This window comes from Lycorma delicatula, chromosome 4, assembly GCF_047948215.1.
Source record: "Lycorma delicatula isolate Av1 chromosome 4, ASM4794821v1, whole genome shotgun sequence".
Classification (NCBI taxonomy): Eukaryota; Metazoa; Arthropoda; class Insecta; order Hemiptera; family Fulgoridae; genus Lycorma; species Lycorma delicatula.
In genome coordinates this window covers 194,486,892-194,511,105 of record NC_134458.1, presented here as the reverse complement: position 1 = coordinate 194,511,105, position 24,214 = coordinate 194,486,892, and the positions used below count along the sequence as shown (strand labels likewise).

The 24,214-nt window shown below is 30.7% G+C and overlaps 1 protein-coding gene across 2 annotated transcripts in view; it reads right to left on the bottom strand.

Moving 5' to 3' along the window:
• Positions 1 to 11,030: 11,030 nt before the first annotated feature.
• Positions 11,031 to 24,214, bottom strand: part of LOC142324183 (sulfotransferase 1 family member D1-like) — a 73,894-nt gene continuing 60,710 nt past the window's right edge. Inside the window, exons 7-8 of one of the 2 annotated variants that reach the window (XM_075364929.1) lie at positions 18,018 to 18,189; positions 11,031 to 11,173 (exon numbers count right to left, since the gene is read on the bottom strand). In XM_075364929.1, the coding sequence (XP_075221044.1) occupies positions 18,083 to 18,189 (107 nt within the window). In that variant the 3' untranslated portion in view covers positions 11,031 to 11,173; positions 18,018 to 18,082. The remainder of the gene's footprint in view (positions 11,174 to 18,017; positions 18,190 to 24,214) is intronic. The other variant, XM_075364930.1, reaches the window with a different exon arrangement.

The following is a 24,214-nucleotide window of genomic DNA, read 5'->3' as shown; positions in this document are numbered from 1 at the left end:
AATATTTCCTAACCTTGTATAATAATATTTCCATATGTACTAGTAGCCTTAGTACATATGGCAAACGAATTGACTTTTCTGTATTTATTTCATGAAATTGTAAATATTTCTGTGAATTAAATTTTCATGGAATTGAAAATTAATTTCTTTTCATAGCTACTCTGAAATATAATGAATCTAACCAAAGTGTAAATTTTGAGATTTTTTTTAGGGAAATTCCAATATCTTACTCGCATTCAGTTTTTTAAAAAAAAGGACATCTCATAAACTGGATTTCTGCTTAGACCGTCGTAAAAAATATATCACAAAAAAACCAACCAGTTTCAACTGCATTATAAAATGGCAAACAAAAGTTAACTTACATTTTGTACTGAATTCTAAACCGTGGAACTGTATACACACTCTCGTTCAAAATGAACTCAGAAAATCTTTTACTAAGCAATAATAACTTTTCTTCATAAGATAACGGCTTTGCTGCTAACATTCTTGTGTTTGGCTTTGTTTCAAAGTGGCATCTCCTTCTTCAAACTTTGGTATAATTCACTTCAAATGTTTTTTAAGTACAGTTTATCCACTTTGATCCCTCACCTGTTGTGTTTTTAACATATTTCAATACATTGATGTGTTATCTATGATTTCCTCTAGTAACATAATTGTAAATTCACCTGAATAAAAAATTATGATTTACTTTTATTTTAGCATTTTGGCACAATTAAGAAATGGTAAGTTAATAAAATGAGCTAACGATGAATATAATTTTGCATTCACAAAGAAGTTTTCCACATTGATATGAGTATATAAAGTGCTTTTTGCCACCATTGAATCCACTTTTGCAAACTAACACAAATATTAACAGTATTCTAATTAAATAATAAAATTATTATAGTATAACAATGTTACATTATGCATTTAAACAAACTCAATTAAAAATATAATTGTATATTTTCAATCAAAAAACTAATCTTTCAAATTTCAACTTAGATATCATCATCACATCGCAGTCCTTGTTATGGTCTTTGAAAAAGTTTAACATAGCAAAAATTAGCTCATACATACAAAAAGGTTTATACAGCTTTACCCTTTAAAAAGTGTATTCTAATAGTCTTTTTAAAAATTTTTCGGTATATTTTTATATTTAGAGCCTAAAAGATACAATAAAAATCAAAGAATCTTTTTAGGCATGCTGGAAGGCGGAGGTAGATTTCACCTAAGTAGGTGCTAAGTAGAAGATAAAAAAGATTTCCACTTTTAAAGTTAAAAAAACTTCAAATTTACTCAATATGACAGCGGTTGAACATGAAAAAAGTTTCACAAGTTGGTCATTAACATTTTGGTCTGAAACATTTTGGTCATCCCTTGCTATAAGTGTATGGTCATAACAAAAATTATTTCAGAAAAAGGTTTTAGGTAATGTTTAGAGAACTAATGACCACTTAAAACCGATTTGATACTGTACCTATTAAGGGAGGTATGATTTTTTTTGTCTTCAAAACCCCATTTTTTCCAACCCCTGGGCCAATGGTTGGTACATCAAAAAACTTTGATAAGTTTTAGGCCCTTACCCAAAGAATGGTAGGAACCTTAAATGAATTCTATATTTTACTTAATAGGAAAGTTATAGAGATATTTTGTTTTTAAAAAAAAAGCCCCCTCCCATTTCCACCCTCTGGACTGATTTTGCCAATTAACAAACTCACCTGAGATTTTGTCATATTTTATGAACAAATTTGAAAGAGATTGAAGGAAAATTACGGCAGTTATCATGTCCACAAGAAAGTGAAATATATATATATATATATATTTGTGTTCAGTCATTTGACTGGTTTGATGTAGATCTCCAAGATTCCCTATCTAATGCTAGTTGTTTCATTTCAGTATACCCACTACATCCTACATCCCTAACAATCTGTTTTACATATACCAAACGTTGCCTGTCTGCACAATTTTTCCCTTCTACCTGTCCCACCAATATTAAAGCGACTATTCCAGGATGCCTTAATATATGGCTTATAAGTCTTCTCTTCTTTTGTCACTTTATCCACCCATCTGATTACTAACATTCTCCTGTAGCACCACATTTCAAAAGCATCCAAGTTTCACTTCCATATAAAGCTACACTCCAAACATATACTTTCAAAAATGTTTTCCTGGCATTTAAATTAATTTTTGTTTTAATTAATTTTTATATTTCTGACTGAAGGCTCATTTCGCCTGTGCTATTAGGCATTTTATATCGCTCCTGCTTAATCCATCTTTAGTAACTCTACTTCCCAAATAACAAAATTCTTCTACCTCCACAATCTTTTCCCTTCCTATTTTTACATTCAGTAATCCATCTTCAATATTTCTTCCAAATTTCATTACTTCATTGTTCTTGTATATTTTTATGAGGTAGTTCTTGCGTAGGACTTCATGCTGTTCATTGTTCATGCTGTTCATTCTGAATATAGAATTACTATATCAGCAAATCATAGCGTCTTTACCTTTTCACCTTGTACTGTTATTCTGGATCTAAATTGTTCTTTAACATCATTAACTGCTAGTTTTATGTAAAGATTACAAAGTAATGGGGATAGTGAACATTCTTGTTGGACTCTCTTTTTTATTACAGCTTATGTTCTTCTATTATTATTGTTGCTGTGTGGTTCCTGTAAATGTTAGCAATCATTCTTCTATTTCTGTATTTGAACCTTATGTTTTTAAAAATGCTGAAAATTTTATTCCAGTCTGTTATCAAATGCCTTTTCTAGGTCTATAAATTCAAAGTATATTGGTTTATTTTTCTTTAATCTTCCTTCCACTATTAATCTGAGCCCTAAAATTGCTTCCCTTGTCCCTATACTTATCCTGAAACTAAATTGGTCTTCTCCTAACTTCTTCCACTCTTCTCAATTCTTCTGTACAGAATTCTAGTTAAGATTTTTGATGCATGGCTAGTTAAGCAAATTGTTTTGTATTCTTCACATTCATCTGCTCCTGCTTTCTTTTTTATCATGACTATAACACTCTTTTTGAAGTCTGGTGGAACTTCCCCTTTTTCGTAAAATTTACACCCCAGTTTCTATAATCTGTCAATTATTCTCTCACCTGCACTGCACAGTAATTCTATAGGTATTCCATCTATTCCAGGAGCCTCTTTGCCATTCAAATCTTTAAATCCTCTCTTAAACTCGGATCTCAGTATTGTTTCTCCTCCTTCATCCTCTTCCATTTCTTCTTCCTCTATAACACCATATTCTAATTCATTTCCTCCATAAAACTCTTCAATATATTCCACTAACCTACTGACTTTGCCTTTCATATTATAAATTGGTGAACCATCTTTGTTTAACACATTATTAAATTTTATTTTATGTATGCCAAATTTTTCCTTGAACTTTCCTGTATGCTCAGTCTATTTTACCAATGTTATTTCTGTTTCCAATTCTAAACACTTTTCTTTAATCCACTCTTCTTTCGCTATTCGCTTTCTTCATTTTCGATTGTTCCTTTTACTTTGTTCATCACTAGCATTCTTATATTTTCTACATTCATCCATCAGCTGCAATATATCATATGAAATCCAAGGTTTTCCGCCAGTTCTCTTTGTTCCGCCTAAGTTTGCTTCTGCTGATTTTAGAATTTCCTTTTTAACATTCTCCCATTCTTCTATATTTTCTATCTTATTGTTTTTTACTCAGACCTCTTGTGATATTCTTCTCAAAAATCTTCTTTACCTCCTCTTCCTTAAGCTTCTCTAAATTCCACAGATTCATCTGACACCTTTTCTTCAAATTTTTAAACACCAATTTACATTTCATTATCACTAAATTATGGTTGCTATGAATATCTGCTCTAGGGTAAGCTTTGCAGTCGACGAGTTGATTTCTAAATCTTTGCTTAACCATGATATAACCTATTTGATACCTTGCAGTATCATCTGGTGTTTTCCGTGTGTATATTCTTGTATTATGATTTTTAAACTGGTGTTGGCAGTTACTAAATTGTACTTAATGCAAAACTCAATAATAAGTTGGTCTCCTCTTTCATTCCTTTTGCCCAGCCCATATTTACCAACTATATTTCCTTCCTTGCCTTTTCCAATGCTTGCATTCCATTCTCCATTAAAAGTGGGATGAAAATTAAATTTTTGTTCCCTTTTGTGTTTAATTGCTTCATAAATTTCCTCATATACACACTACCTCATAAATCATCATGGGTGCTTGTAGGCATATAGACGTTAAATCGTTGTCGGTTTTTGTTTTGATTTTATCCTTACTACAATGATTCTCACTATGCATTTTGAAATAGCCTACTCTCTTCTATCTTCTTGTTCATTACAAAACCTACTCCTGCCTGCTAATTGTTTGATCGAATTATTCTAAAATCACCTGCCCAAAAGTTTTTTTCCTCTTCCCACCGAACCTTGCTAATTCCTGCTACATATTCATTTATCCTATCCATTTCCCTCTTCAAATTTTCTAACCTACCAACCTTTTTTAGACTTGTAACATTCCATGCTCTAACTCGTAGAATTTTATTTTTTAATTTTTCGATGACCCCTTTCTTATTACTCTCCACTCAGAGATCCGGATGGAGGACTAGTTTACCTCCAGAATATTTTACCCAGTAAGGCACCTCCATCTTTGTTAATCTGCATTAAAATGCAAAGAGCTACATTTTCTTGGAAAAAAGCAGCTGTACTTTTCCATTGCTTTCAGCTATTATATACGTATATAGATTGATGTATATAAATGTATACTGAGTTTTGAGCTGATGTGGTTTTGGTATCTGGTGGACGTGAAATGTGAAGATATGTCCAAATTTTCCAGAAATTGAAACAGTACCCATTACAATAGTGTTCTTATGAAGTCGACCTATAATGTGTTTTTTATTAGTTAAATGCCTTTGGTTGTCTAATGCTGTGAATGTTTCCTCAACTATTTCATATTTTCACATATCCTGAATGTACTGATAAATCAGAAAAATGTATGTGTTTTTGGACCACATTTTAATGCTAAGAATTTTATGTAGTATGGGAGAGTCTTGTTATATATATTTCTTTACATTTTTCTTTATCATAATACTGACTTTATCATAATAAGAAATATTATTTACCGCTTTAAAAAATGTTTCAATTTTCAATGATGATTTCATTGATTTTTCAGTAGATTTCATAAGAAAGCATTGTAATGGGTACCATGATTCAATTTCCAGAAATTTTTACATATTTTTGGATTTCATATCCCCCAGACACCAAAACCACAGTCATATATATTTCTTGTTGACACAATAACTGCTGTAATTTTCTACTACTATAATTTGGATGAGGGCCTAAAACTTATTAAAGTAAAGGTTTTTGATACACCAACCATTGACCCAGGGGGTGGAAAAAATAGGGCTTTGAAGACAAAAAAATCATACTTCCCTTAATAGGTACAGTATCAATTCGGTTTAAAGTGGTCACATTACTCTTTTAAACATTACCTAAAACCTTTGTCTGAAACAACTTTTGATATGACCAACCCTTATGGCAAGGGATGACCAAAATATTCCTGGAATTGTAAGATTGGGCTTTTCGTATGCTAAATATGTGAAACTTTTTTTCTTAACTTTAAGGCGGAAATCTTTTTTAGCTCCTATTTAGCATTGGTGTAATCTTTTGTGCTGAAAGATTTATTTTTATTTATTCATTTTATTTATTTTATTTTATTAATTATTTTTTTTAAATATTAATTAGAGAATAGGTAATATAGTGTGAATTTAATTTTTATAGACAAGAATTTGGAGTCATTAATGAGAGTTAAAATGGCTGATCAAAGAGACCAAGAAAACAATTTCAGGTAATATAAAAAATTTATTTGTAAATTTCTCCATATTTGTATTTCTTAATTTCCTTCTTGAAATATATTTTTTAATTCAATATTTAATTTCAACTGATTATTTGTGATCATTAAACTGAATTCATAAAATATTCTGATATCAAGTTTTGAACACAAATTACCTAAGTATGGTAAATTCATAGTTAATCTTAGCTTTTAGCAAAATTCTCTTGTAGAAAAATAGAATTACCATGCAGATAACCAAAACAAAAAATTGCATTTCATTAACATGCATAAAATAGAATGAATTGAAATTAGTCACAAATTTACAAAGCCTGAAGAGAATGTAACCCTTAGAACAAAAACCAAACTATTATACCCAAATATGTTCATAAAACAAACACAGTACACTTGTAACATATAAACTCAACTGCTCCAATTGTATAATATTCTACATTAGACAAACAAGATGTGCTGCTATAAACAAATATACAAACATCATGAAAAAAATATCAAATAGTTTATAATTTTATGTGTAATTTAGTGTTAAATGGAAATAAATCCAATCTTATAAGTTAAGTACATACAACAAAATAAAATATTAATTAGGGTGATAGTGCTGTAGAACAGATATCAATAGTAAAGTTTTTAAGTATAATGATTCATCATAACCTCTCTAAGAATGACCATATAAATACTGTAAGAAGATTGGTGTAGTGGAGCTAAATAACTGATTTCTACCAATTAAGAAGAAAGTAGTAGAAAATTAATAATGGGTGGATTCCAAAAGGGGATTAAAAGGAATCCTTTTTCTAAGGCTAACAGGTCCATTTAACAATTGTTCTTTGTAATACTGCTCCTAGCACACGAGTCAACAGTTGTTAATGAGAAGAGTTACTGGACCAAGAAGGAATTTATGGAAATATGTAAGAACTCTGACGATAATTCTCAAGCCTCAATATTTAAGGATTTAGATCTGGTTCTGCCAGTCAAGAGGATATGACTATAATTTAAGTGAGTCAGTGAAGAAGTGAGTATTTTAGTGAGTATAAACATACTGTTTGATGTGACAATACAAGCATTTCAAAGTGGACAGTGGGAGACTACAGGAAGTTGTTTGATGAGTTATCATTGATGAGAAAGGGATAAAGTGTTAAGAAGGCATATTTTCACTTTCGACTATCAACAAGTAACGGTCGGCTACAGCTGAGGGTGCAGATGAACTGTTCGCTTTGAATGCAGAAGCACAAATTAAATTATGATCGATTGTGAGCCTAAATATAGCGAGAAGTTTTAAATAGGAAATAACTACTGGAATAAAAGCAGAACAGCTAACGGCTTAAAAATAGGACAAACTCCCCTTCCAACCCAATTTACGCATTTATTAGATGGTTATTGGGGTCAAACAAGCCCAGTGATGGACGGATGCCGTAAAATCATAAAAATCGCGTGTAGGATACTGCATATGCGAGTGGGTACACTAGCGGACCATTACAGGAGAATATGGAAAGGAATTGACAATGTACACGCAAGAGAATGTGGATCATGATAACAGCACCCATAACTTATAAAAGCAATCGGCTGTGTTTGATATTTGGCTCCTTCTATCTTCGGAAAAGTGACCTTGAAAAGTAGTTGAAAGCATCGCAACCCTGATTTCTTACCTATATGACTAATGTTAACATAATTATGGATTTATAGAAGAAAACATGACGGGTGTTACCTCCACCACGTCTACGGTGATATAAGAAAGGGGACTAAGGAAGTTATCTTTGACCATGCATTCGCAGTTGAGCAACCATCATGGAAGGAGTTATCATCATCATCATCGTTACCTTCAGAAAAAGCAATGATTAACATCGCTAATACGAGTTTCTCATTACCTAACGTAACGTTAAATGATAATATTGATGTAACACTCACTACGGTTTTCTTCATCATCATTACTATGTTAACATAACGTTACATATACATAATGATGATGACTAATGTCACTGTTAACATAACGTTAACGTTATGTTAACGTTACATATACATGATGACTGATGTTACTACGTTACATGTACATAATGATGATGACTAATGTCACTGTTAATATAACGTTATGTTAACGTTACATGACTGATGCTACTACGTTAACATAACGTTACATGTACATAATGATGATGGTGTTACTACGTTAAAATAAAGTTAACGTTAACATAACGTTACATGTACATAATGATGGTGACTGTTACTACGTTAACATAATGATGTTACTATGTTAACATAACGTTACATATGCATGATCATGATGACTGTTGTTACTACGTTAACATAACTTTAACATTAAATTTACATAATGATGATGGATTTGTAGAAGAAAAAAGTGGAGGGGGTTACCCCCACTACGTCTACGGTAATATAAGAAAGGGGACTAAGGAAGTTCTTTGACCACACATTCGCAGTTGAGCAACGATCATGGACTGATGATGAACACAAAGTTTGCAACAATTAATTGATATCTGTTAAGCAAAAAAAAGTCTCTTAACACCCCCCACATCTAATATAAACGTGATATATACAACATGTCTCATTGTAACAGGAGAAAAATTTATAGTTATATTTAAATGATTCTATGAAAACTAAATTTATATATAATATAATTATCTTAAAATTTATTTGCAATAAATAAATGGTAGCACTAAAAAAAATTATTTCTTTAAATTTTATAATCTGAAAAATAGAGGTATAAATACCTATAAATATTTAAATAGGTATAAATACCTATTTAAATTGAAATATATAGACTAACAAGAAAAAAGGTTGTGGTATTATTGGATCTATGGTGAATAAAAAATAAATTATTGATTCTGCGGTTTTTAACTAGGAAGAAATCGAATCATTTGGTGGCTGGAATTCCAACCACCAAAATATTTCACAAAAAAACACAGTTTTAATCGGCTCAATGTACAATAAATTTTTACAAAATAATAAATATTTTTTTTAAATTTTACCTTGTTTACATCCACTGTCTTTAATTTTTTTAAATTTACCACTAGTGTTTGCCCCATCGATTAATTCTTTAGATTTTTTATTTTGAATGCAATTTCTAAATCGTTTCCCATATAGGCGATTCTTCGTATATGAGGAATCGCTTTATTATTGTTTAAAATGTTAATTTTAAATATTATATAAAATTGCAAAAATGTAATTGAAAAGTTTAAATACCAGAAATTACAAAAACTAATGGATTTTTTGTACCCTTTGGATTCACTTCATATATAGGATATTTGGTTGACTGGAATTCCAGCCGACTAATTTTTGTAAATAATAATCTCAATTGATTCTTGTATTGGTAATAATTTTAGTTATTTCATCTTTATCATCAATTTTTAATATTTTCTATAAATTAAAAAGTTTAAATTATTCATCTACAAACCATAAATTATTTTAGTCACTCAAATCTGCGGGACCAAAATACTCTAACAATTTTATACATTCTTTAAGTACCAGAAATTACTAAATATAATGGATTTTTGTACCCTTTGAATTCACTTTATAGGGTATTTTGTTGGCCCTAATTCGGGTAGACTAATTTTTTGAATAATAATAGATGCTTTATTTATAAATCGTTTCCCACCATCTTTACATAATTTTGTTGCATTAATAAAAAAATCAGCAAATCTAATGGATTTGTATCCTTTGCATATAGGATATTTTGTCAGCTCGAATTCGAGCCGACTAATTTTTGAGAATAATAATTCTTGTATTAGTAATAATTTCAGTTATTTCAACTTTATCATCACCTTTAACAATATAAAATGCCGAGGATCGTATGTGAGCATCGACTTAATTTTTTAAGAACAATAAAATACTAATTTGAAACATATTTGCAAAAATGTTTAATATTTGAAAAGTTTATTTACCAGAAATTGCTAAATATAATGGATTTCTAGCTATCAATTTTTTATATTCTTTATTAAAAAATAAGTACCAGATACTACTAAATCATTTATATCCTTTTGAAACGAGTTTATACGAATTAAAGTACCGGTAATCGATTCAAAAAATCTGAAAGTATTTTCGGTTTAAGCCTTTCAAAATCGCGTTAAAAATGGCCTAGGACGCACCGTTTCCGAGATAGCCCTGTTTTTAAAATTCGGCAGAAACTTTTTTTGTGCTCTAAACCTCGGGTATGAAGAAAAAAGAGTCGCGTTTTGGTATGCTTTTTATAGTAGAAAGATGCTTGCGTGGTGAGAATTTAACTGAAAAGTGGCCGTGCTCTCGTGAAAAGATTCGTTTTAAAGAACGAATAATGTATCGTTTTAATGTTATCGAATAAGTTACGCAGGTTCAAAATCAGTGACCTTGGTTCAGGACTGGTCGGCCTGATCTTGAACCTGAGGTTTTCATAATACTGCTTTGGTTACTTCGATTGTTTATAAATTTCTAATTTGTTCTAATTTGATTTTGATTATAAATAATATACACTGATTCTGCAAATAATGCCTTTAATCATACCATTTGATATTTGTGAAACGGGTCTTCTACTAATAATGGTTTTATTTGTTTAAAAAGACTTTTCTACGTTTTTATAATAAATCTAATTTCTGCATCAAAAAATTCCGAGACCTGATTTACAATTACATTTTCATTACCTTTATCAACCGTGTATTTGTTATTGATGATTCCCGTATGTAATCAGTTTTCAAATGCCTAAGTTACTTTTTGTAAATAATTTTTAGAAAATAATTATTGATTTTTATATTTCGTATGTGGTTTACATCTCTAATGATGACGTGATAATATTTTGTTATATAAGTCAAAACCCATCTAGTAGAAAAAAAATATATATATTTTTTTAAGATTATATGACGGTAATTCTGTGATTTATTCTTGTAAGACAAAATGTGATCGTACATGATAGAGAGCAGTTTTACGTAATTCGAAATATTTTTTAAACTTCGTATTTTCCTTCCACAACAGTTACTGTTTGATTAATAATTTCTTTATTGCAATTTTTTACTCAGTTTGGTGTAATTTTCAGAATATATTCTGATAAAACTAATATCAAAATGAAAAATATCACCAGATTTTTTCAAAAATTTATCTTACGTATTGATTTTCGTATTTTGTTATAAATCTTGCATATGTGCAATTAATTTCTAATTTATATTTAACCCATTTTTGGGATTTTTTCTTAATGTAAATAAATTTTACTTCTGGTCAATGATTTTCTAGATAATCTACATTTTTTTGATGTTCAATAGAATCTGAAAGAATAAATAATCTACCATCAGACGTTTAATTTAAAAGTTTAAGCAGTGATGTAGTACATTTTGTAGATACGGTTACGCCAGTTGTAATTCTCCTCAATAATTCGTCAAAACCTTTCAGAAAGAAAAAATTCAATAATAGCATCAAGTTATAAGCATTTATTATAAATAAATTATCGTAACAATTTAATTAATAATTCGCCAAATATTAGTATTTTTCATGAAAAAGATTTCATTAAAAGAAATAATGTAATGCAAAATCGTAAAAGATAAATAAATGTTTTTTTTTTTCATCTACTCATAAAAATAATATTTTTATTCAATATTATCAATTTTACATCTTTCATAATTTAAAAAATTGATTTTAACTGTTTATTAAATTCATTACACATTTCATAACATTTGTCATATATATTTAAATATATATTTGCTTCCGTTTCATCACAAAATGAATAACTGTATACTATTTATACATCAAATTTAATAACTTTTTATAATATCTCAGCTTTTAAATCTATTATATTTTTATTCAAATTTCGGATAAAACCAAAAGTAATGGAAGGATCCATTTTAATATATATTTAATTAAAAGAAAAAATTGTTTCTAATTTAAAAAACGGTTAAAAAACAGAAAAAAAGAACAAATATAAATTTTGATACTCTTATATTATACAAATTAGTTTTCAATAAATTAAAAATAAAACTAAACATTTCAGTTGTTGCAGTACAATTTCAGTAGACTCAAATTTTTGACCATCTTCATAATGTACTATTTTGATTCATTTTCATTGTTTATATTTCAAGTTATAAGTATATAAAAAAATTGTTATAGTTTACAATTTAATTTATTTAATATTTATAATAGTTTTAAATAGATTATTATTTTCATAATGTTACAGAAGGCGGAGGCGGCAACAACTGCGACGACGTCGTCGCAAATGGCGGCGGCGGCGGTGGCGACGACGTCGTCGCAAACGATGGCGCCGCCGCCACGGCCATGATTGTTTTATTTATTTTATTTTTAGTTTTTTAATAAATTAATTTTTTTGTTTATAAATTTTGCGTTGTGTTTTTTGCATGAGATTTCTTACAAAATTTTCGTTTTAAGTATATCTCTCACCTTTAATTTTATTTCATTTCTATTCCTAATATTCTCAATAGTGGTAGCAATAACAGAATTTTTCATAAGTTTTTAAAAACCTTTTCAAGGTCACATTTTGCCTTTATTTTGGTTATATTACAATATTTCCTTTCATATTAAAATCTAACATTGTTTTAATACTATAAAAGTCACTTTTTTTAAATGTATTGAATAAGTTACTCGGGTTTAAACGTAAAATGGTGGGGGGCCATTACGTTTGAACCCGAGGTTTCAATACTACTTATGGTAAAACAATATAATACTAAAAATAAGTACCAGCAAAAAAAAAAAAACAGAAAAATAATAAAATTTATGTATTTATTCAAATACATTTCACGAACATTTTAATCCAATAAATAATATCAATCGAAGAAATAATTTAAATTGATATATAAAATATGAAGAAATTACAGAAAATACAGTACTAAGTATTTTGAAGAAAATAAAGAAATAAATAAATAATGTTAAAGAAATACAGTAAGATAAATTGTACATATAAATCGAAAAAATGAGAAGACGACACATCAACGTTACACTTGATCTTTCACCTACAAAAAACATTCATATGCATTTCTAAAAATTATATTCGAAAGTACTCATTACTCTAAATTTAAACAATTATCTAATACTGAATAATTTACTCAGTTTCAAAAGTAATGGCCCCCACCACTTTACGTTTGAACCCGAGTAACTTATTCAGTACATTAAAGAAGCTCCCCCCTTCACTTTACGTCTGTAACTGAGTAAATAATTCAATACATTAAAAATAAAATATAAACAAATAATTAAAATTTCTACTTATGAAAGTTGTTTAATTACTTAGTCGGTTAACGGCGAGTAAGCCACAACATTTTCATATATTAATAAACAATACGCAATTGTATTTGGTTTAAAATTCTCTTCAACTCAATATTAATTTTCAAATCAATAACGCCCATTTTTATCGATCGATCCTGTCGTGAACAATCAATCACGTACAAGGGATATTTGTTTTTATAATCTGAAAACGTATATGGCGAATCGGTCAATTTAAAATACATTGGTTTCAACTCTATAAACATTTTGTACATCAACATTCAATCACCTCTAAATCCTCGTATGGATAACAGTTTGAATTTATAAATACTTTTGATATTTTTAACGTTGCACGAATCAAACTCCGACGCATTCTTAATAGTTAATCTATCGGTTTGAGACCCTACAATAACGTATCTAGGTTTGTCTAACATTGATGTTGTTTTTATATTCCAAACCATAGATTTTGTCTGTGACACTGTTGGATTCTGATGAATTTCCCAACTTCTAAACGGTATACGCAATTCATTTTTTTCTCAACTTGGACAATTCAAACTGATATTGACTGAAACCTTTAAATATGGTACAAGCCATGCAACATCTGTTATTTCTAGTCTAGATTTATGATCTGAAATCGTGGCCAGTATAGCGTTTACATCATCACTAGTAGTAAGTGATGATAGTGGTCACACCTACGTTTTTCGTGCTGTTTATTTTGCAAACAATGTCATTGAATCTGATGTCGATATTTATTGTTTCCACCAACAAGTTTCCCACGAATACGTAGACAAACTGTCGCCCGGAACAGTATACTCGTCCGTTTGATTTATTATAATAATAAATCAACCGGACATTGATTTATTTGTTAACGATTTATTGACATTGATTTAATTGTTTATATGTTAACGATTCGTCAGTAGATGCGACTTTTTTAACATTTTAATAATTCATTTCTATATAAGAAAAAATGATTTTTCATTTCAACAACGTATTGGTGCTTTTTAATTTTCCACCGACAATTTCAAATCCTAGAGATTTCAAATTCTTAATTCTTTGCTCTGTTAGTTTATATATTTTTTTGACATCATCATCATCACTTTTATATGGCATTTACTCTTATTTACATTTACAACTTATTTACATTCTCTCAATACCAACGATATGCTTACTCGTTCACCGCGTAAATTTAACAACTGATCGTTTTCATCGGTCAATTTTATTATCAAGTTGGTAATTTCTTTTTTATCTACCGGTACGAGTGTAATATAAAATGGACATTCTTCAATCATTTCACCAGGATCGACACTCGGTGGGAAATCACATAAAATGCAATCTTGTTTCTCGTTTTTATATCTGCCCGAAATATTACATTTTACACGTGATACATTTACAGGAGCGATATTTATTATTCGATCTGAATGATGTTGGATTTTGTTTTGAATTCTCGTCCCATAACGCAAAAGACTGCCAATACTTGAATCTGCGTCTGAAAAATCTATCCACACGATGCTTTTAATTTCACATTGTAACGTATTACTATCCGCCTTTAATGTGATTGATTTTTTAATTTTCTTCATTTCATTTTGTACATATTCACCAACATCTTCAATTTCATAACTATCCGTCGGTATTGTTATGTAATTTTTTTTGTAAATTCATCATTTTCATATTTTTTAACATCCTTGTCGAACGCAAAACACAATTTATTGTTTTTATTCTCTTCAACATTTGGAATCGTGTTGGCCATCATCAACCATTTCAAGCCCAATTCATATTGGCCTTTTGAAAGGTCTATTGGAGGAAAAAATATTTTTTTAATCGTCGAATCGTTTCCGTCAATCGACAACAAACACGACATGTCTAAAATGAGAAAAATTAAAATTAAAATGTACAATTTATTCGGATAAAAACTCTGAAAACAATCGACCGCAAATTACGTCATCATCGGGTTTGTATCTGTTGTAATTGTACGTTACATTACATTTTCCATCAATTCTGGTGATGGGTGTAAAATAATGCGTCATGATAATTATGACGCAAAATTACAACATAAATTGCTGCCATAACTCGACTCTTTCTTAACCGATTTTAGAAAATAAAAAGATATTTTGTTCAAAATAAAAGGCTTAATATTTTAGTAATTAACATAATTTTTGAAAAACTAATATTTGTGGAGATGTAACAGATTGAAAAATAAACGTGGCCGCCATTTTGTAAACTACGAAAGTATTTAAGTCCAGAATTTTTGCTAATTTAAAGATTCTATCCCCAAGACTCATACTAAATATTAATGTGATTCCTCTATCCGAACTTGAGATATTAATTTTTATGTAAAAATTTTACTCATCATTTTCGCAAACATACTTCTCAATCCAATAGTTATCCGGACCCTTACTACCTCCTTCTTCTAATTGTACGCTAATCTGATTTTCTGTTTGTACTAAAACAGTTTCCTCTGAATTATCACTCTCATTAATAATGATAATACAGGGTCATTCACGGGAACCGGATGTTTTTAAAATAATCATAAAAAATTGAATATTTACTTTAAAAAAGTTTTATCGGTAATGAAACACTTGTTAAATCAAAGCATTTGTTACTTACTCATGAACGAAAAATTATGTTCGGCAAGTAATGTCCATTTTGGGCAATACATTGTTGTAGCCTTTCACGGTAACTGGCCTCAGTTCTTTACAGCATGTCTACATCAATCTGGGTGACGTGATGACGAATTTCGATCTTTAGGTCCTCGAATGTACGCGGTTTATTGCCGTACACACGCGATTTCAGAAACCCCCACAGAAAAAAATCATAACTACTCAAGTCGGGGGACCGAGGGGGTCAAGGAATGTCGCCGAATCTGAAAACGATCCGTCCCGGAAACAAGTTACGGAGAACAGGCATCGTTGCCCTCGCTGTGTGCGCTGTAGCTCCATCCTGCTGGAATAACACATTTTGAAAATCGATTCCCCGGTTTCGTAACTCAGGAATGAAAAACGTATTCAACATCGCAATGTAACGATCAGCTGTTACAGTTACGGCAGCGTCATTTTCTTCAAAAAAATATGATCCAATAACACCGACCTTTCCTATTGCACACTAAACAGTTACCTTTGGGCTATGAAGCTTCTCTCGTGAAGCTGATGTGGGTTTCTTTCTGCCCAATACTGGCAATTCTGTTTGTTGACGAAGCCATTCAGATGAAAATGGGCTTTGTCACTCATTAACAATAACAAATTTTCATTTTCTTCAAAAATGGTAAGCATTTGTCGACAAAATTGTTATCGCTGCGTGAAATCTTACTCGTTTAACTGCTGCACGACGGCTATCTTGTAAGGATGGAAATGCAGGTCTGTATGCAGAATTCGTCTTACTGTACTTGTGCGCATTTGAAGCGCTGCTGAATGCCTCTGAATAGAGCGGCGTGGGCTTCTGACAATGACTTCCCTTACTCGTTCGATGTTCTCCGGAGTGCTAGCAGTTCGTCGGGGACCCGGTGGTTTTTCTTCAATATTGAACCGCTTGTTCGAAGGTTGTTTACCCATCGCAATATTGTGTTACAAGAAGGGACGCTTGCGTTACGATGGATATTAAACTGAAGGCGGAAATCTCGCTGAACAGCAGTTACGGATTCGTCATTTCGCACAAAACTGTCATACGCGTACAGGCGTTGGTAACTAACGTTTAGATAATTCTTCAGAGGATGAATGAGGATGATATGTATGAGTGTAAATGAAGTGTAGTCTTGTACGTTCTCAGTTCGACCATTCCTGAGATGTGTGGTTAATTGAAACCCAACCACCAAAGAACACCGGTATCCACGATCTAGTATTCAAATCCGTGTAAAAATAACTGACTTTACTAGGACTTGAACGCTGTAACTCTCGATTTTCCAAATCAGCTGATTTGGGAAGACGCGTTAACCACTAGACCAACCCGATGGGTTGCGATAGTCAACCTGGTGACCGTATAACCCACCCTTCCACCTACATCGATGCAGCGAAAATGGAAACAAACAAATGAGTCATCACACCATATGCATTTTACTGATAAAGACTGATCTCGAATTTCGGAAAGTAGTTTAAGTTAGGAAATGAAAAACATTAGTAATACTTATGTATTAAGTACTTTTGTATAATGTAGTTTAACGTGATTTAGTTGTTATCGGCTGAATAATATCATTTGTATGAAGCTAAAAAAATTTGCATACTTGAAACATAATAATTATAATTTAACCTAAAGAAAGTATTAGAACACCAGCTGTTAGTATCCAGTCAAGAATCAGGAAACTGCCATTCATTAACCAGCACAAAAATATTGTATCGGCAGTTCGGCTGTATGATATTTTGTGCAGTGAAGATTAAATAGTTACCCTGACTTGCAGCAGAAAGCAGACAACACACTTTGTGTGTGTGTGTGTGGGCGCGCGTATGTGTGCAATCCATGCACAGAAAAAAGATAGGAAAATGGTAATAATAATGATGAAAATAATAATCATGAAAAGTATTAATAATAATGAAAATTTGGGGCTAATGACCATAGCAGTTGATGACTAAAGATATTAGTGGGACACCAATTTTTTAGATGTCCAGCTAACTGGACTGCTTAAATTAAGACTAGGCAACTTAAAAAAACTAATACATTATTTGAAAAATTTAACCCTTAATTGGGCTCGCAAAGAACAAACTCACCCACAGGGGCCTGGGGTCATTTTTGTCCACCACCTTATATAAAACTTTAAAAGTGGTATAAAACATCAACTATTAATTTGTTACTTTGTTAATAAATTAATTAATTTGTTAGGTTTTTAATAAAACTGTATTAAAGATGTATAGGTAATAATCATATTCCCTAATATTATTAAACCATATTTTATAGTTGTAATATATCTAATTACATGAAGGAAAATAGTAGTTGATTCATACGATTTTAAGGAAAGAAAACTGTAGAGTACTAAATACGTATGTTTTATTTGAAATGTTTATCATTATTACAATACATTTTTATTTAAAACATTTTTACCTTGCTTAAATTTTACGTTTCATTGAAATTTTGAAAATAATTGATAAAGTTGTTGCTACTTTTAATCATTTTTCTGGAAATTTAAAATCAATTTTTTCCAAGTTGCTTTTCACCCATTTATCAGCTTGCTCTTCTAATTCTATAGTGAATTCTGTGTTTCCACCTATTTTTCCTATATTAAAAACAAAAATTGTTATATTACTATTAATTGTAGATGTGAGAGGGGAAACTAATAATGTATATGGCGAAAATAATTACAATTTATATCACAATTATGACTTCATTTATTGTTACAGTCGAACCTCTGTATTACGAAAACCTTTATTTTACAAACATTTTTACTCCGCCGGACATTTTAATAAAACTATGTATAAATTTACCTCTTTTTAACGTATTCATATCTCTATATAACGAAATTGTGGCAAACTGCATAATAACATAATACAGTATATGTATGCAATAACATACAGTAATTTTTACGAAATGACATTAAATTTAGTATTTTGGACATCTCTGTGAATTCAAGGCAGTTATTCTTTTGATTTCCTTACCTAAATTCTACCTGTATACAAAGAATTCATGACAACAGTTAAGAATGACAGGTGTTTTTTTATTAAACTGCTAAAGCGAAAATTCCCAAGATTCTCTAATAACCCGTTAACAATAAAATTCTAAGAAAATATTTAAACACGTGTTCTGCAGTTACTATCTGCCTATACATTAAAGTAGCAGAATTTTTTACAATCCATTAACTAATAATACAAAACACTAAAATTAATATGCAAACTTTTGTTCGTTTATTGAAACAAGTCATTTGTTAATAGAGTACATTGACATAAAAAAATAGGATTCTTAGAAAACATTTAACATAACCAACGTCGATATAATGAAAACCTCTATTTAACGTTATTTTTTTACCGGAATTCTCGATATCGTTACATAGATTTCGACTGCATTATCTTTTATGACCGCATATGATCACTTTAGTCAGTCCGTTATCCAAGTCTCTTTGATGGAACTGTTTGGGCCTTGTTGTCCTCCCAGTACCTTTTCATATGTTCCAATCGTTGTGCTGCCCTTCCTATTATTGAAAATGTTCGTGTTGTGAGTGTGAAGTGAGTGTTTTTCTTCTTGATTTTCTTGTTTAATTTTATCTTAGCTGTCGCGTCTTTTGGTGTAAGGGCAATTTCCTTCAGATCCTCTTTCATTTCTCTGATCCATCTGCATTCTGTCTTGTTCCGAGATTGTACTCTAGTAGCTGTTTCAGATGTCTTGAATCTTGCATGCTCATGATATGTACAAAAAATCGTAGTCTCCACTTACGCATGGGATCAGTGATGGGTTCTATCTCATTGTGCGACTATTTCAGGGATGATCCACTACTGTCTTTCTGCCAGGATGCCTGTCTTTCTGGTACTTTTTATCGATGCAGGTTCTTCCAGTTGTTCTTTCGATTTTCTATGTCTGTCTGTCTTTGATTGTTCGTTCCGGTGGAAGAGTGTTTCTGCTGCATAAGTGGCTTCCAGTGTCTTATTTTTGTGTTTATCGATAGGCATTTTTTACTGTAAGTGTACCAGGTTAAGTTTTGAGCTTTAGGTAGTTTGTTTATTCTTATTTGGATTGAGGTTTTTTCGTTTCGGTTGTTTGTTATTTAAATCGAGTTACTATTGTGATTTTATTATCATTTACGTTTACTTTTTTTAAAAAGTGTTGGTTTTTGGGGGCATAATTTTTATCTTTTCAAATTATATTTTGAGGCCAATTTTATTTGCAGTGTGACGTCAGTTTATTTTGTAAAAATGAATTTGACTTCATCTTATTTTAATAAATGTTATATTTCTGATTAATAATTATCGCTATAAATTTTTATTCAATTTATAAAGTATCAAATTTGACACAATTACATATGACCTTGAAATTTATTTATAGAAAGTTTACGTAGCGTGAGGGTTTCAGAGCTATAATTGTGGCTTTCTAAGATCAACTGGTCACCAGATTTCTGAATGTGACACCAGGATCGTATGAACAGTTATCAGACTGACAGAGAGATGGTGCAAGTATAACCAAATGACTATGATATTTATCAAGTACGATCATGATCCTTTAGGATGGTGTTGCGCAAAGTTTCAGACATGTGAGTTTAGTTGTTTGCATTTTTTTAATGTTTTTAGTGTTTTTTTTTTAATTTTTAATTTTTTTAGTGTTTATTAAATTTTCTGAGAATAGATAAAACAGAAGTTCCATCTGTTGTTATAAAACGCTTTGATTTAAAAGTTTTAACCCTGATGAACATATAAAACAGTTAAATTCTCTTTCTTCTTCATTTTTGACATAAAAAAGTGGTTTGCTGAAGTAAAATGTAGTTCTATATCCATTCAAGAGTATAAATGCTTATGATACCCAAAAAATCACTACAACCAACAGAATTGTCACAAAAATTCACTATATCTTATTAAATTATTGTTAAATAACAGGATCTTTCTGACATTGCAAACATCTCAACAGAACATGTTTATACATTTTACACAATGTTCTGTGTATGAAAAAGCTTTCTACTTAGAGGTTTCTGCATTTGTTAAGAATTGACCAAAAATACAATCTACTAAATAATTGTCAATGGTGTTTAGACTTATTTAAATGCGATTCGGTTGATTTTATTTAATTTTTGATATTAGCAAATAAAACATGGATTCACCATTACACATTCGAGACCATTCAATAGGTAGAAGTAGATGAAAGTACTCCAAGGAAAGTGAAAATGTTTCCATCTGCAGGAAAATTAATGCCTACAGTTCTTTTTGGAGTTCTCATGGTGAGCAGATAGATCACCTAGCAAAAGGCAGGACCATCACTGGGAGTATTATGCTACACTATTGGACTGATTGAAGGGTGATATTCAGGCTAAACAAGCACACATGACCAACAAGAGATAAATATTAAAAAACATGACTGCCAAAAAAACATTGCTGACAATCTTGCTCTTTAATATAGGATAATTAAAAAGGATACAGGTGACAATTTGTATACAGTATAATTTTTTTCAAATTTTTAAATTTATATATATGTACATATTTATATAACCTATGACACTTCCAATAAAATAAGGATTCCAACACAGATCATATATCTAAATCAGTTCAGCCATTGAGCTGCTACAGTGAAACAAACATAAATACATACACCCTAAATACATTACACTCCTTTTTGGGCAGTCATGTAATAAAGGACTAAATATAGTCATGCAGTATTTAATGCTATGTAGCATTAAATAAGGTCCATTTCTGAGTACATCAATTAATTTTTATTCTGGTTTGGTTCTTCGATCATGACTTTGTATTATACTAACAAATATTCCATTTGAATTTTGAAAATCGGATGATTATTTGCAGAGATATTATAAGAGCTTCCATAACAGTGCTCCAGGGGCACCCTGTTTGTTCCCACTTGATGGTGATGATTGGTCTAGCCTTGCAGAAGGTGCTCACATAGCTCATCACTCATGCCTCACATGCAGTCTCCCACAGGAAGCCCATTATTATTAAACAGATATTTTTTAAATTTCTGTAATATTTTTTTTTTTTGAGATAAAGTTAATTTTATTGTTTTGTAATACTATTCATTCGATTGATTTGAATCATTCAATTCAAATCCCAGGTGACACAGTTCATTAATTCAATTCATTAAAGTTTGAGCTTCCACTACTACATGTGTGTGTGTGTAAATATATATACATACACAGAGAGTGTTTCATTTTAATCTCCCCAAGCGATTTTCTCGTAAACTATGCACAATACAAAAAAATAACCTAACAAAAGTTACTCAGATTGGAGAGGGGCACCTCATGGTAACCTTGGATTTAACCTTGACCTTGACCATTATTACAATGTTAACATGATATTTTTCAAATGGAATAACCTATTTTTGATCATACCAATGAACAGAGTTAAAAAAATTTTACATTGAAATATGTGATCACTCATATGAACTTGGACTTTTTTTAAAGGTCATGCAGTGAACCATCAGAGATAGTGTTTTACGAGTGATAGTGTTATGAGTTTCACATTTTCTAAGTTCATACAATATTACTGGAATATTTATATTTCAGGCCATTTATCCCGCAAACTATGGGAAAGAGCATAAAAATGACTTTACACTATAGTAGGCTAATTTGACATTCCTGCTAAGATAAGGATTCCAACATGGCATCATATATCTAAATCGGTGCAGTCGTTGAGCTGCTATGGTGGAACAAATATATATATACATACACCCTAAATACATTATACTCCTTTTTGGGCAGTTGTGTAAAAAGAAAGTTTTATTTCACAACGATACTGTGCCTGTACACGCATTAGTCTTGGGTTGTTGCTGTTGCAAACTCCATGACCTACACTTTGAAGTGCTTCCACATGTACCTTATTGTCAGATTTGTCTTCCCAAACTTAAGAAATCTGTTACTGCATGAAGATTCACTAAAAAATAAGCCAAAGCTAATACGACTACCTATTTTGTAGATTTAGAAAGATGGCATTATATTGAGTTATTAAGGTCATTGGTACTTGTTGAATTGCTAGGAGGTATATTAAAAAAAAAGATGAATAAATAAAAATTTTGAAAAATCTTGTGTTTTCTTTGTCAGGCCAAGAACCTTCCAAATGGTCTTTGTGTACTGATAGTTGTACTTTTTTATTGACATGGTGTAGATAATTTATGAACACAATTAAAAATACAATATAACCTAGTTTATTTAACTAGATGAGAGGTAGACATGGTCTGAATGAATGTAAGCTGGATAATCCTGAAATGTCAGTCGATTAATATAATAAATGTTAAGTGTAAAATATAGAATCTTGTTTGACATTACTACAACAGTAAATTCAAATTTCACTTAACAATAAGATCAGCAGTTAAGAAAACAAGTTTACAGTATAGGAATTAAACCTATTATATCACACCAATCTTTTTTGAAAGAAATTTGGATGTGACACTCAAAGGTTGGGGAAGTACATCGAAGTGTTGTTGATACAAAAGCATACACTTGGATATACAAATAAATACACTCATGTTTAACTGATAGGTCTACAACCAATAGTATATACTAATGAATAAATATAAAAATCTTGATTTCTCAGTTTGAAGAAGTCAAATTAAATTCTTCCCACTCTGTGTGTGTCATTATTTTCTACTAGGCCAGTAAATGGGGGGAAAAGGTCAATATTTGAAGAAGTTAGTAGAGTTTAAGGAAATACTTGGGGTTGTATATTTGGGTAAGTATAACTAACCCAAATATACTGGACAAAACTGTGACCGTTCAAAGTGTGAAAATCGGTTTTTCAATTTTGTAAGTCAATGTAAACTTAGGCGAAAAGTTCTGAATAAAAGTTGTAGGCATTTGCAGTATTTATAATTGAAGCCCTTAAACATTGAATTTTGTTAATTAGTTATTGCAAAAAAGCCGAAAAACCGTTTAAAATGGCATTTTTCTGCAAATCCAATATTTATTGCAAAAATAATTTTCGTATCATTTCTAAAGTTAGCTCTTGGGATTCTAAATCCAGTGGGAGGTTACACAAGAAAATTAGTTATTCGTTGCTGAGATATTGCAATTTGTTTATAAAAAGATTTGATACAATAATTAGTTGTCCTTTTGAGAGACTTTCCGTGTCTATTTCAAAGTACAATCTATTCTTCAACGCTTGTACTTTCAAACGATGAAAAGTTTTAGATCAAAAATTAATGTAAAACCTGTTTAAACTTCTTCGAAAAGTAGAGCGAGCTCACGCGGTAGTCAGGGGGGGGGGAGCGGTTCGCGGCAGTCGCGCGCGAATAAAGCTGAATTAGTAACTTAAATCGGCGGAGTGCGAAAAAATCGCTCTATCTCCGCGAATTTTGGACAGATGAGATTTTGACATTTTTTTGGAAAAATCTAAAAAAAATTACTTCAGATTTAATGTACTTTTTTGAAGAAAAATTTATGAACGTATATAATAGTTTTTTTATGTACGTAAATTTATGAACCTGTATAGCACTAATATTAATTGGAACCAATCAACATGTATTAATTGGATCGGATATTACATAAACATAACAAACAATGTTTATAAATGGTATTCCGTCTGGCAGCATTGTGTTCCTTCGTCTGTTACCACATGATCTTGGATTGTTGGTATCTCGTTTAGTTTTTGTGTTATTGTTAT